Source organism: Triticum urartu, chromosome 3A, assembly GCF_056163025.1.
Source record: "Triticum urartu cultivar PI428250 chromosome 3A, HENAU_Tu73, whole genome shotgun sequence".
Lineage (NCBI taxonomy): Eukaryota > Viridiplantae > Streptophyta > Magnoliopsida > Poales > Poaceae > Triticum > Triticum urartu.
The window spans coordinates 505,570,626-505,585,001 of NC_141875.1; the positions used below are offsets into that span (position 1 = coordinate 505,570,626).

General features: G+C 41.5%; 1 protein-coding gene across 6 annotated transcripts; it reads left to right on the top strand.

Moving 5' to 3' along the window:
* Positions 1-8,192: 8,192 nt before the first annotated feature.
* LOC125544712 (uncharacterized) lies at positions 8,193-11,257 on the top strand. Of its 6 annotated transcripts, none has more exons than XR_007299631.2 (5): positions 8,193-8,547; positions 8,621-8,699; positions 8,784-8,941; positions 9,424-9,548; positions 10,886-11,257. XR_007299631.2 is itself a non-coding variant. In XM_048708453.2 (5 exons), the coding sequence occupies exons 1-5, from the start codon at positions 8,347-8,349 to the stop codon at positions 10,887-10,889; spliced, it is 432 nt and encodes a 143-aa protein (XP_048564410.1). In that variant the 5' UTR covers positions 8,199-8,346; the 3' UTR covers positions 10,890-11,257. The 6 variants fall into 6 exon arrangements, 3 of the variants coding, with proteins under 3 accessions (XP_048564412.1, XP_048564410.1, XP_048564411.1); XR_015619217.1 differs by having other exon boundaries at positions 8,194-8,547; positions 8,621-8,679; XM_048708453.2 differs by having other exon boundaries at positions 8,199-8,547; positions 8,621-8,679; positions 8,899-8,941.
* Positions 11,258-14,376: the final 3,119 nt, after the last annotated feature.

Below are 14,376 nucleotides of genomic sequence, written 5' to 3' on the forward strand. Positions count from 1 at the left end.
CGTATTGAAATCTCTTAAAAATATGTATATTTAGAAACAGAGGGCGATGAATATACATATTGAAATCTCTTAAAAATACGTATATTTAGAAACGGAGGGCGAGGAATTGCATACGACCTGGCATAGCAGTCGTACATTCCATCTGTTGGATGATTGGGATGGCATCATTTGAAAATCGTACGTGTTTTCATTGTACATAGAGCAATTCGCAATATGCACAAATGAACATTATAGAGGGGATGATTAACGTGACAATCAAATAACAAAGTATTATTCAAAGTTTAGTACAGCTAATTTTAATATCTATCCAAGTTACAAAAATATCATGAAAATCAAATAACAAAGTTTTATTCAAAGTAGAGCACGGCTAATTTTGATATCTACTCAAGTTACAAAAATATGAGTACTTACATTTTTCTTAAATTGTCCCTAAGAATAGAGTCGCACATTAAAACGTCTCATAAATCGTCCGTAAGACCAGAGTTGCACATTAAAGCGTCTCACAAAACGTCTCTAAGTTAACTAAAATTAAATACTTATTTTTTGAAGGCTAATTATAGTAAGAAGTCTGTGGCGCTATGTAAACGTCTTAAGAAGCGTCTTTAGGTTACCAGTGTTCAAATGGATAGAGACGAATAAAAAAGCGAACTAGAAAAAGCGACTGTACATGGTGTTTTTGTTGGTGTGGGAATTCGCCAGTGCGGATTTCCTACACAGTGAGGAACATGATAGCCCTGAGGATTTTGCTACTTAAAATTCCGACCGTTGTTGTGTTATGCGCCAGCTGTCCCAAAATATCTATCCACCTAACGGTCATATTATTGAAGGGCATTTATGTCTTATCATGTCGGGCTGCTCCCTAGGCTATAAATAGCCACCCCCTACAACCATTAGCTGGTTGGCTGCTCCGAAAAAACTGACACTTGTCATTTGAGAGCAACCCATCCTCTGAAGACTTTGAGCGAAAATCATCAAGTGAGGAAAAACCAAAAATCCAAAACCCAAACACCTACACACCTCAAGTGATTGAGCATCACTGAAGAGATTGATCCTGCGTGGATCGGACACTTGTTACCTTTGAAGACTGTGCTTCTTCCAAACGGTTAGGCGTCATGGTTTAGAGCATCCAAGAGGAATTGTGGATCGCCGAGTGACCGAGTTTGTGAAGGTTTGGAAGTCGCCTAAAGACTTACCACGAGTGATTGGACGAGATCTGTGTGATCTTAGTTTAAGGAGAATACAGTGAGGACTGGGTGTCCTGAGCTACGTGTTCAGGACTGGATGTCCGAAACTGTGTGTCCTCGAGTTTAAATACTCAGTCGCTCCAACCAGATGTACAACTGAGACAGCAGTTGGAACTGGTCTACCAAATTATTGTCTTCACCAAGCTTACTGGTTCTATTTCTTCAACTCTTTCATTTCCTCATAATTGTGTTGTGTGCTTGTTCATATCTGTATTTGAAGACTTTGACTGAAGACTTTCTCAATTTTCTCAGTTCAATTTCTTCAGTCTGCTTGTCTTCATCCTGTGTTATCCCGTGCTTACGCTTCTGTACTCTGTGCCTGTCTTCATTTCATCATGATGACTATGCTTGTATTATGTTATGTTTACTTTTGAGTACTCATTCCGCTGCTAGTAGTTCTTCGCTAAGGAATTTCCTCACCGGCAAATTCCTCAGTGAAAAAATTCATAAAAATCGCCTATTCATTCTCCTCTAGTCGATATAACGCACTTTCGATTGGTATCAGAGCAAGGTACTCCCTTGTTCTGTGTGATTTTGGTTTAACCGCCTGGAGTTTTAGTTATGTCGACCGCAGGTATGATCAAGGTCTCTACTGGGTGTCCTACCTTCGATGGGATGGACTACCCCTACTGGAAGAATAAAATGCGAATGCATCTTGAAGCAACTGATAACAATCTTTGGTATGTTGTGGAAAATGGTGTTCCCTCAGTCACACCTTCTCTGAATGCTGCTGATGTGAAGAGATTCAAGCAACTCGACTCTCAAGTGAAGAATATCATATGTGGCCACCTGAGCAAAGGACAGTATGGCAGAGTGAGTACTTTGGAGACAGCGAAGCTTATCTGGGACAGATTGTCCAAAGTGAATGAAGGAGTCTCAACTCAGCGTGACTCTCGAGTTGATGTTCTTTGCAATCTCTTCAACCGCTTCAAAAGACTCGACAATGAAAATGTTCAACAAACCTTCGATCGCCTCACTGACATCTCAAATAAGCTTCAAGCACTTGGTGCCACTGACATCACCGACCATGAGGTGGTGAAGAAATTGCTGAGATCGCTTGATTCCTCATTTGACACTCTGGCATTGATGATACAAGAACGTGTTGATTACAAGTCACTTGATCCCGCTGATATTCTCGAAAGGCTAAATACTCATGAGTTCCAACTTGCTGAAGAGAGAGATCTCTATGATTCAAGCTATGGCAGAACACGTGCACTGAAGGCCAAGGCCGTATCTGAGTCCGAAGATGAAGACTCTGGTAGCAGCCTTGGTGATCCTGAAGAACTAAGCCATGATCTGGCTCTGCTTGTCAAGAAGTTCCAAAAGTTCTCAAGACGTGGTCGCTTTGGGAGACCCTCAAGGAGCAGTGATTCCTCATTAAGTGACTACAAGAGGAGGCTCTGCCACAAATGCAAGAAGCCTGGACATTACATTCAAGATTGTCCTCAATGGGAAAAGGAATCAAAAAAGAAGAAATACAAGGATTACAGTTCTAATGATGCAAAGAAAAAGAAGAAATCCACAAAATCCTCATCATCAAAATCCTCAAAGCCTTCATATCACAAGAAGAGCAGTTCCAAGAAGGCCAAGGCATTCATTGGCAAGGAAATGGACTCTGAGGCTGAATCTGAAGAAAATGAGGAAGGGGAGTCATCTGAGGAGTCCGAATCTGGAGTGGCGAGCCTAGCTCTCGCTACTGCATTCGTCAGCAAGTCTATCTTCAACACTGAAGAAAATAACCTCACCAACAAAGCTGATGAAGGGGATGATGTCTACGCTCCCACCTACTGCTTCATGGCAAAGGGTGCCAAGGTACTCAAATATACCTCATCTGAATCAAGTGAGAATGAATCTGATGAAAATCTTAAGCCCAACTATTCTAAACTTGCTAAGATTGCTGTAAAACAACAAAGGGCTTTAGAAAAGGTTCAAAACATGCTAGACAAAAGTGATGATATGTTGGGTGAAGAAATGAATCGCACTAAAGCCCTGACTGAAAATCTTCAGAGATTTCAGACTAGGTTTGACAATCTTCAAAGTCATCATAACACTCTCTTATCCGATCATGAGAAGCTTTCTTATGAATTTTTTCAAAGAAAGTAAGACCTTGAGAAGCTAAGAGTGAGTTATGAAGATCTTCAGAAGGAGCGCGATTCATTACTTGCTCAACATATTAGCGCTTCTCAGAAAGAATTTGTTCCTCCATGCTTGAAGTGCATTGAACGTGAATCTGCTAATTCTTCACCTGAATGTTCAAGTGTTGTTAATGTTTCAAATTCTTCACATGCCTCTGCTATCACTAATTCCTCATCTGAGGACATTGCTAGTATCACTAACGATACAGGGCTGAAGGAATTGTACACGACAGGCATGTACAAAAGCCTCAAAGGGCATCAGGCTCTTTGTGATGTGTTTAAAAAGCAGATCCTCAACAGGAACCCTAGGAAAGAGGGTATCGCCTTTGAGAGGAAACTCAATGCTGATGGTACATATTAGAAGTCTGAGCAGTACCCCAAAACTATATGGGTTGCTGCAAAGGGACCTCCAGTTGATCCATCTAACTTATCTGGATTTGCATGTGAATCTCCTCATTCTGATGATGAGTCAATTGACTCCAACTATAAATTGTTCAAAAATCAGAATGGTGAAGTATTTGCTAGATATGTTGGCACTAACTGCAGGAACGGGCCCCCTATGAAGAAAATCTGGGTTCCCAAAAGATGCCTTGAAAATCTTCAGGTGAATGTCATCATGACGCCACCTGTGAAGAATAGGAACCCCAGATCAAATTCTTCATATGGACCAAATTCTTCATATGGATTCAAGTCTTCATACGGACCAAACTCCTCACATGGATCATATTCCTCATATGGATCAAAGTCCTCATATGAACATCATCATGCTAACCCGTCTGTTTCGCAGGGAAGATTTAAGGATTATGGATATGTGCATTATTCTTCAAATCATTATGTCCATAAGTCCTTGAAGAATTTCTCTGCATACTCTTATGCTTACTCTAACCCCTCTTATGTGAAACGAAATGGACTGGCTTATATGCCATCCTTCTCGTATGGAGCTCGCAGAATGATGAACTCTTTGCCACCCCTTCAGATGTGGGTGGTGAAGAAAAAGAACTAATCTCTTCTGCAGGGTCAGGTCTCCAGACGTACGTAATCGTCTGAAGAATTTGCTGGAGACCTGAGTATGCCTGATAGGACGCAGGCTAATCATGAAGAAATGAACTTTCATTTCTCACGTCCTCATATTGCTTTATCAGCTCTTTTACTTGATGAAATTGATCTGATGAATTGATGTCATATTCTTTACTGATGAAGTATATGAGTTTGTAAGCTGCACTAATTCATCTGCAGGATGATCAACCCAAAGCCACTGAGTGGGTCCTCGATAGTGGATGTACAAACCACATGACTGGTGACAAGAATCTATTGATGGATGCTTCATTATCTCCGTCGCATCTGAAGCATATCATCTTTGCTGACAAAGGCAAAAGTCAGGTATTGGGTCTAGGTAAGGTTGCGATTACAAAGGATCGACACATGGATAAAATCATGCTTGCTGAGTCCTTAGAATACAACCTTATGTCTGTCTCAATGCTTTGTGATCTTGATATGGTTGTTGTCTTTGGCAAGTACCATTGTGTTATGGTTATGGAAGCTGACAATTTCAAAGTCTTCGAAGGCTTTAGGAGAGGAGACCTGTATATTGTTGATTTCTCTACAGGACCACAACCAGCCGTTTGCTTACTTGCAAAAGCTTCAGAAGGCTGGCTCAGGCATCGACGACTTGGTCATGCAGCCATGAGGAATTTGCACACGCTTGCGAAGAAGAAGCATGTCATTGGCATCGAGAATGTCAAATTCCTTAAGGATCACCTATGCGGAGCCTGTGAAGCTGGGAAGATGACCAAGGCCAAGCATCCAGCGAAGACTATCATGACCACCACTCGCCCATTTGAATTGCTTCACATGGATCTCTTTGGTCCTAATCATTATTCTGCTATTTCAAATGAAGCATTTCAATATGGCTTTGTTATTGTTGATGATTATTCTCGCTACGCATGGGTACACCTTGTTACTTACAAACATGAAGTGCAGGAAGTCTTTAAACGATTTTCCTCGAGGGCTTCAACCAACTTTGGTGTGAAGATCAAGCACATCAGAAGTGGCAATGGCACTGAGTTCAAGAATTCTGGTCTCGATGACTATCTTGATAAACTTGGTATTACTCATGAGTTATCTGCTCCTTATACTCCTCAGCAGAACGGCATCGTGGAGCACAAGAACAGGACTCTTGCTGAGATGGCTCGCACTATGCTTGATGAATACAAAACACCTCGTCGTTTCTGGACTGAGGCAATTGATACTGCGTGCCACATTATCAACAGAGTATATCTTCACAAATTCTTCAAAAAGACTGCCTATGAACTCCTCACTGATAAGAAACCCAATGTAAGTTATTTCAAAGCCTTCGGTGATAAATGTTGGATTAGAGATCCTCATCACAACTCAAAATTTGCACCGAAAGCACATGAAGGTTTTATGCTTGGTTACGGAAAGGACTCGCACACCTACAGAGTAACAACGTTCTTCACAAAGTTATTGAAACTGTAGATGTGCGGTTCGATGAAACTAATGGCTCGCAAAGAAAGCACCTACCTACTGTGATAGATGAACCAGCACCTGAGGAAATTATCAAGTTCAAGGCTACTGAGGATGTCATTCCTACTGAAGAATCTACTGAAGAATTCATTCCAGAATGTCGAGCTAATGCACCTGAAGAAAATGCTGAAGAAAATGGTGCTGAAGAAAACGCTGATCAAATTCTTCAACGGCAACCAGCTCATCCTCGCATTGCAAAAGAAGTGCAAGTTGAAAAGATCATCAATGACATCAAAGCACCGGGTCCTCTCACACGCTCAAAAGCTTCACATTTGTCTAACTTTTGTGGATACTATGCTTTTGTCTCTATTACAGAGCCCACTAAGGTAGATGAAGCATTTCTAGAGTCTGAGTGGATTCAGGCCATGCAAGAAGAATTACATTAGTTCGAGCTCAACAATGTCTGGGAACTGGTCAAACGTCTAGATCCTCGCAAGCACAATATCATCGGCACAAAGTGGATCTACCGCAACAAGCAAGATGAAAATGGCCTTGTGGTGAGGAATAAGGCACGGCTTGTAGCTCAAGGCTACACACAGGTTGAAGGAGTTGATTTTGATGAAAATTTTGCACCTGTTGCTAGACTTGAGACTATTCGCATATTACTTGCTTATGCTAACCATCATCATATCACTTTATATCAAATGGATGTGAAAAGTGCATTCCTCAATGGTAAGCTTGAGGAAGAAGTATATGTTGCTCAACACCAGGTTTTGAAGATCCAAAGAATCCTGACAAAGTCTTCAGACTCAACAAGGCCCTCTATGGCCTCAAGCAGGCCCCACGGGCTTGGTATGATACTTTGAAGGAGTTCCTCATGACGAAAGGCTTCAAACCCGGTTCACTCGACCCTACCCTTTTCACTAAATTTTATAATGGTGAATTGTTTGTGTGGCAAATATATGTTGATGATATTATTTTTGGCTGTACTAACCAACGTTATAGTGATGAATTTGCCTATATGATGAGTAAAGAATATCAAATGTCTATGATGGGAGAGTTGAAATTCTTCTTAGGTCTTCAAATTCGTCAACAACGCAATGGCATATTCATATCTCATGAGAAATACCTCAAGGATGTACTGAGGAAATTCGGCATGCAAGATTGCAAAGGCGTCAAAATTCCTATGCCCACAAATGGCCATCTATGCACTGATGAAAATGGTATTGACTTCGATCATAAGGTATACCGCTCCATGATAGGTTCTTTATTGTATTTATGTGCATCTAGGCCAGATATAATGCTTAGTGTTTGCATGTGTGCCCGATTTCAAGCTACACCGAAGGAATCACACCATAAGGCTGTGAAGCATATTCTTCGATATCTAGCTCACACACCAACACTTGGATTATGGTACCTCAAGGGCTCGGCTTTTGATCTCACTGGATATTCTGACTCTGACTATGCTGGTGATCATGTGGACCGCAAGTCAACATCTGGTATATGTCATTTCCTCGAACGATCTTTGGTCTGTTGGTCCTCGAAGAAACAGAACTGCGTATCATTATCTACTGCTGAAGCTGAGTACATTGCCGCTGGTTCTTGCTGTGTCCAATTGCTATGGATGAAGCAAACTCTCAAGGACTACGGCGTTAACATGAAGAATGTGCCTCTCTTCTGTGACAATGAGAGTGCCATCAAGATTGCTCACAACTCAGTTCAGCACTCGAAGACAAAGCACATTCAGATTCATCATCATTTTCTTCGTGATCATGTGTTGAAGGGCGACATTTCTATTGAGCATGTGAAGACTGAAAAACAGCTAGCCGATATCTTCACAAAGCCCTTGGATGAGAAGAGATTTGGCAAGTTGCAGTGTGAGCTAAATATCCTAAAATCTTTAAATGTTTTTTGTAAAGGACACTCATCCTAACACTTATGCAAAATTGATGACTTAAGATGTGCAACACATGAAGAAACGTTTTTCTTCAATCAATAAAAAATAACACTCTTAGTATGAAGAAATTAATGAAGAATTTGATTCTCATAACCCTGTGATAATTGTACGCGGTGTCTGAAATCATCATTCTTATACGATGGGTCACGCCACCACCAAAAATTAAAATTCCTCAAATTATTCATATTCTTTAACTTTACTGTTTCCGTCGTTTTTCTTCATTAACTATATATATATATATATAAAATCTATTTAAAATCCAGGATGAAGAACAAACAATTCTTCACCCCGGTCGAACAACCCAGCCAGCTAGGACCCTGGCCCATTGCACCGCTCTTCAAGCCAGACGCTCTCCAGCCGGACTATTTTTTTTCCAAGTGACGGTTGGCAAACCCACTCTTTCCGTCAGAGAAAAAAAAAAGGAAATGAACGGATAACCCCCGTAATTCTTGGATCGAAAGCGGCGAGCAGTTTCGGCGGCGACGGAGAGAGGTGTCGGCGGCGAGCTTGCAGTGGTCGACCCCTGATGAGTGCGGCACTGGGGGTGGAAGGTTGGCCGGAGGCAGCACCGAGGCGAGCTGTGCGGCAGGAGGCTTCGCGGCGGGTGACGGCCTCGCCCGCCGGCGGCCGTGTCGCAGTCCGCATCGATCCCCAGCCCCCTTCGTTGCTCGTGGCGATGGCTCGAACTTCATCTCCGAGCACCCGAGATCCCCTGCTTCCAAGCCTGGTCTCTCCACTCCTCCCTCTTGTCTCCTTTCCATCCTCGCTCACCCTGATCGATGTGCTTAATTGCCTTGCAGGAAGGTCATCGACTCGTAAGTCTACAAGCTGTCCCACGGCTGCCTTCATTTCCACCCAGGTTAACTAATTTGCATGCATGTACGATTTCTAGTATCTCCAGAATCTCGTCAATTCATGCATTTTTTTTGGTAAAGAATTCATACGAGTGTCTACTGTCTACAGATTTTAGGTTACTCAAGATCAACTGAGTGCACTAGGCATCCGTAGTTGCAAAACGATTCTGGATTTTTGCTTGGTAAATTTTCTGGAATTACTAATTTGTGCATGTATCGGTCAGCAATCAAAATCATTTGTTGATCGAGAAGTCCAAAAATAGCAAGGTCCGTTCTCTTCAGTGAATTTTTAACTTTGCTCCCTATTGTATATATATTCACACGAGAAGCTGGTATTTAATTGGGAAAAAAATCCTGGGATTTTAATTAGTAATTTGCTGGTATGGAAAGATGGATCTGTTATTAATATACATCAAGTAGTTCTTATACGTTTCCTATAGACAGTTCATTGATGATAGGAACATTGCGTGGAAATTGATTTTATAAATCATTACAGAGATAGCTAATGAAACTAGAGTTGTACTCCGTATTAGAACTGTTGCTCTTTAAGGTGTTTTGACTATTGAGGTTTACTCTGGGTGTTGAAGTGCAACAATTACTTCTCCCTGGAGGGTCTCTATACCTTTGCATGTTTGTAGTATATAATATCTGGTGTTCCTTCTTTTAAGTTTTTAATTGTCAAATTTCATGTTGTTCTTGTTCTTGTTCCTGTTTTCTCTTTATCCAAATCTTCCTGGGATTTAAATCAGAAAGGATGCTCAACGGGACTTGGTCACGCCGAGATATCAGCAGCAATCGACACCGACAAAGCTCAATTATCTATTGCATATTCAGAAGAAAGCAACTCCTGTCGACAATCAAGGCACTATGACAGGTATATCAAAAAAGTGTTCCGCCGAACTAGTTCATGACTTCAGATGCATCTATATTAAACCTTTATAAAATTTTCTCTTTGCAAATTGTTTAGTTGGTGGAGTATATATACTTGATTGCTTATCCTAAATATGATTTTGGGCACATATGGTCTGACTAGATTCAAAACCTGCTTAACTTCACACTGATCTTGGTGTGAACACCCATTCTTCGATTAGCCCCTCCACCATAGTTGTGAGTCGGATTTTTATTTATTTTTGGTACCATCAAGGGCATTCAATATTTCTTGATCTATTTGACTGGATATTTACTGGATAACAAAATAATCTAGAAACTTCTACTGGACATTACCTCAGTTCCATTCAAGAAAATGGTATATGCAGTGAATCAAAAGGTTTATACTCATAAAGAGAGGTAGAAAATCTAATGTTGTTTTTTTTTGGAAGGGCTGGGTGTATATGTATATACTGGTACTTGAAAAGGGGTGTCTGCTCTAATTTTTTCAAGCATGCATGCAAGTCTGTCAGTGTATGTAACTTGTAAAGCTTTGAAAATGTATTGTTCGTTGATGTTATTCCTTATTAATTTTCCCTAGCATAAACCAGACTTTATATGTAAATGTGCTTCTGGAGTATTATCGACCAAGATTGTTTGTTGTGCACTTATGTCAGCATCTAGATCATAAATCTATAACATCGCATCTCGTTGAACAGCATCGTATGTGCTATTTTCTGGCATAACCTTTGATGTTAATGCTCATAAAACAACAAAGAAACATTATACTTTGAGAAAGCGGATGCCAAATTGTACCGAATGTTCCAAACAGAATGAAAATTAGACCATGTGTTCGATTTTGATTTCATCCACAAATTTAGTTGTTTTGGGCAAAATTACAAGCTTATTTCTCAGATTGTAGTATGTTTTGCACCAAATTCTAAGAGAGTGAGCGCTTCATTTCTTTGAGAAGCAAAACTTGGACTAAGGATTGTAAGTTGTTTATTTATTCTTAGCATTTTCTACAATCTTCTGTTTTGTTGCCGATCATCTCTTGCAAGTTAACAAGAACACTATTACTTTGTTAACAAATATCCATTCATTTTCTTCTTGGCTAATGTTTATTTGTTCTGAAACTCCATGCATATACATACCCGTAGTTACAAAATGATTTCTCTGTCGGAATTGCATATGCATATCAACATATTGTTTGTTTCAACACATTATTTCTTTAACCTTATGCCCCTAGGATGTGCTTCATTGATGCTGCTTATTGTTCCCTATACTCTAATCGGTAAATATGAAATTCTCGGTGAACCATAATCAGTTTTATTTACACTGTAGGTAGCTCAAGCCTAAGATGCAAACATCTCTAGGAATGGAGTTGCTGACGGTATGCAAAGAACGAGACAATGGTGATGGTCAGGATCGATGTGTCAAGCATCTGAGACATATCGACGTCAAGACATGGAAGAGGGCTCTCTACCCTTATAGATAGGCCTTCTTACCATGCTGCATTACTAACCTGCACAATTAATGTGTATCGAAATTAACTTTGGAAGAACATTAAGCATGCAAACATAGCTGTGGAGAATCCTTGGAACATCTTACCTGCAATGTTAACTTAAACCTTCTGGATCAGCAAATGCTTCATCCTTCTCTTCGAATGTAAATTCTACTGCCCAGAACAAATCAGTTAAAGAGTTACGGGAAGCTTGTCTTCTTGAGCATTCTGAAAACCGGAGAGTATCCATCTCGATTTGGTTGTAGAATAATGCTATAAGCTCTGCAGCATGGCTTACAGTTCTGTACCACCAAAAGCTAGACAGAATGTGAGCTAAGATTATCTGTCTTGTCATGAAACAACCACTGGTAAGAGAAAAATGAGAACGATGAAGAACGGGCACAATGCTCCATGAACTTGGCGCATGCTAGATAGATAAACTGTACTTTTGAGACCAGACAGATCTGTGTGTCTCTTCACATGATTGCAGTATTTTACGAGTTTGTTTAGGAGTTCAAAAAATTAGCTTCCTTTTTTGTCTGAACCAATTCCAATACATATAAATAATAATTAATGAGTAGCATTTTAAGTAGCCTATATACAGTTTATCATCTAAACCTGTGCCGAGCTGAAGCGCACCCATGCCACAATAAAATACTATAACATAAAAAACATTTCGGCTGAGTTGGTTGCTCACCTTACCTCATAGTAATTTTACATCGCAGGCCAATTTCTCTTACGGTTGTTTCGGGCGTGCCAGGCTGAAGCCCACGCTGTAATCTTACCTCTGTTATATATTATCTCACCAGCCTACACGCTATAATCTTACCCCAGTTGCCTTGTAAATTACCTCAGAACAGAAGCCTCCACGGTTGGCATACGTGCAGGTTGCATGTGCCTACACGATTTGGCTGGGGTGAGGAATAAGAATTCCTCATCCGGGATGATAAATAGCGCGACCCTATATATATGAGTTTATATCCTCTACAACATTCATTTATTGCTATTTTTTCAAATTGGTTTTCTGCTAAATGAATGTGATCGGACTCTTCCCCTCTAGGCTATACTCAACCCAATCTGTTCATAAATTCTTCATGTGCGTTCTATTTGAAACTCGTTCAAAATTTTCACTGCGTCCTTGTCAGCTGAAGAAATTACGAACGGAACTTTAAAACCTATCTTATCAAAATTTTCGGCTTTGCCGCTCAAACCGTTCCGCATCCCACGATATACTTATCCACTCACCCACGATCTAACAAGATCTCCACCTCTCACTACGTGGGTGACACATGTCATGCGAATGAGAAGGGTCAGGGGCATGTTCGTCCAATTTCTTCGGGCGAGCAGTTTTTCACCGTGGCTATAAATACCCCTCCTTCCCTTCCTCACTTCTTTTACTCCGCTCGATCTCTCTCCAGCTCGAGCTTCTCAAACCCTGGCGCCGCCGCTACTTCATCGCTGCCGGTGAGGAAGAGCTTCACTGTCTCGACCTCGTCGCCGACGTACTCGCGCCGACCGCGAAAATCTTCACTCCGCCGCCGCCGTAGCCGTCTTCCTCCGCCAAGATAGGGCGTGAAAGATCTGCACAGACGAACTTCACATCTCCTCACTCCAGTTCGTCGTGTTCTTCGTCCAGGGTAATTAAAAGTTACTTTTACTACCCTTGTTGATTCGAATGATTATCTTCAAAATCTTCAAAGGTGTTTTTCTTCATAGATTCACACACTAAACACCTCACAAGTCATCTGTTCTTGATTCGTTTCTCTAAGCCATGTTTTTCTTCAAGATTTCTCAAATGTGTGGATTTTTAATCTACACATCTCTGAAACCTAAGACAAAAAACGCTTAGTGAAATTCTTCAAGACTCATCTGGTCAAATTCCTCTAACTTGTTCTTTTTACAAAACCTTCTGAGAACGCATATGACCTCTCCAAATTCCTCGCAACTATACTCTGTTCACAGGTACACATGTCAGATGCTGAATCACTAGGTTCTCATCAACTTAACTCATTTGCAGCGTTCCTCGAAGAAAAGTTGCATACTTCTTCAGAGAATTCAATTGTTCAAATTCCTCAACTGAAGAAAATGGCTGACGGTAAGAAGCCACAGAAGGGAGAAAAAAGGCCTGAGGTAAATACAACGTTTGAGATCCCTGATGAAATATATGCTAGGTACTGCACACCTACTGAGGAAACCAAGAATGAGCGCAAAGTGCGCATTCAGAAGATAGAGAGGAGATGGGCTAGAGAGTGGAGGGAGTACAGATATGTCACTCCTAAGTACATGAAGAAATTCGCACTCAATCCTCCATGCCCAAGACCTCCATTGGCACCTGGCCAAATCGCTGATCCCACCAGCCTCAAGCACGGTGAGGACTATCCTGATGAATGGGCCAAGCGCCAAGTCAAGTTAGCTAAGCAAGCCAAAGAAGTAGTGAGGAAATTCAATGAAGACTCTGCTGCTGCTGCAGCTGCCTCTGCTGAGGCCTTTGCTATCAAGCCAAAGAAGGCTATGTCAAAGAAGTCTGCGCGCAAGCCAAGTGCTTCACCAACAATGCCCTCAAGGCCAAGTTCCTCAGCAATGCCCTCACGGCCAGAATCCTCAAAGCCCTCACGGTCAATTCCTCATGCTGCTCCTATTCCTCCAAAGTCCTCAGCTCCTCCGCCAAAGCTCTCAGCTGTTCTGACTAAATCCTCAGCACTTGTGCATCTCACCTTGTGCCAAAGGGCTGCAGGCATCTCCATTGCCTCAGGTGTCTCAGCTAGTTCCTCAGCCGCACCAAGTTCCTCAGCTGGCCCCTCACTGCTGAAGACAAAGGCCACTGCTGGATGAGGTCCTTGACCAAGTCCTCAAAAAAAAACAAGTCGCTTTTCCAAGTACCGTCTGAAGAAGACGAAGCTGATGATGATGAACTTGCAGAAATCATCAGAGACAGGCAAGTCAGGGCCGCTAGAGCCAAATGATCAGAGGTGTCACTGCTTTTGGATCCCAAGTTGATCCTCGACTACATTGATGTCTGGCACAAGGACCCCAACACTCCCTTGCCTGACTTCAAGCTGACTCCTGGCCAAAGTCACATGCTGACCCACTTCATTCAAGAAGAAAATTGGAAATTTGAGAAGGCTAGGCAGATCAAGAAAGCGCAGTACAAGAAAGAGCGCTATCTGAAGAAAAACGTTGTCTTTATGACAACTGAAGAACTTGTCACTATTCAGACTGAGATTAAGAAACTCAGTGATGACTTTGACGCATATCGCGCTGATTGGCTTGGAGCCAAGGTTCGTTTTGTGAAACTTGCGGATAACTTCACTTCCAATATTGCAGCCCCAAC

Bases quoted from the DNA above. Each gene is read 5' to 3' on its own strand.
- LOC125544712 (XM_048708453.2), top strand. From the start codon at position 8,347: ATGAGTGCGGCACTGGGGGTGGAAGGTTGGCCGGAGGCAGCACCGAGG. The intron at 8,548-8,620 runs GTCTCTCCACTC...ATTGCCTTGCAG, and splicing joins ATCCCCTGCTTCCAAGCCTG to GAAGGTCATCGACTCGTAAG. The intron at 8,942-9,423 runs GTCCGTTCTCTT...GATTTAAATCAG, and splicing joins AGAAGTCCAAAAATAGCAAG to AAAGGATGCTCAACGGGACT.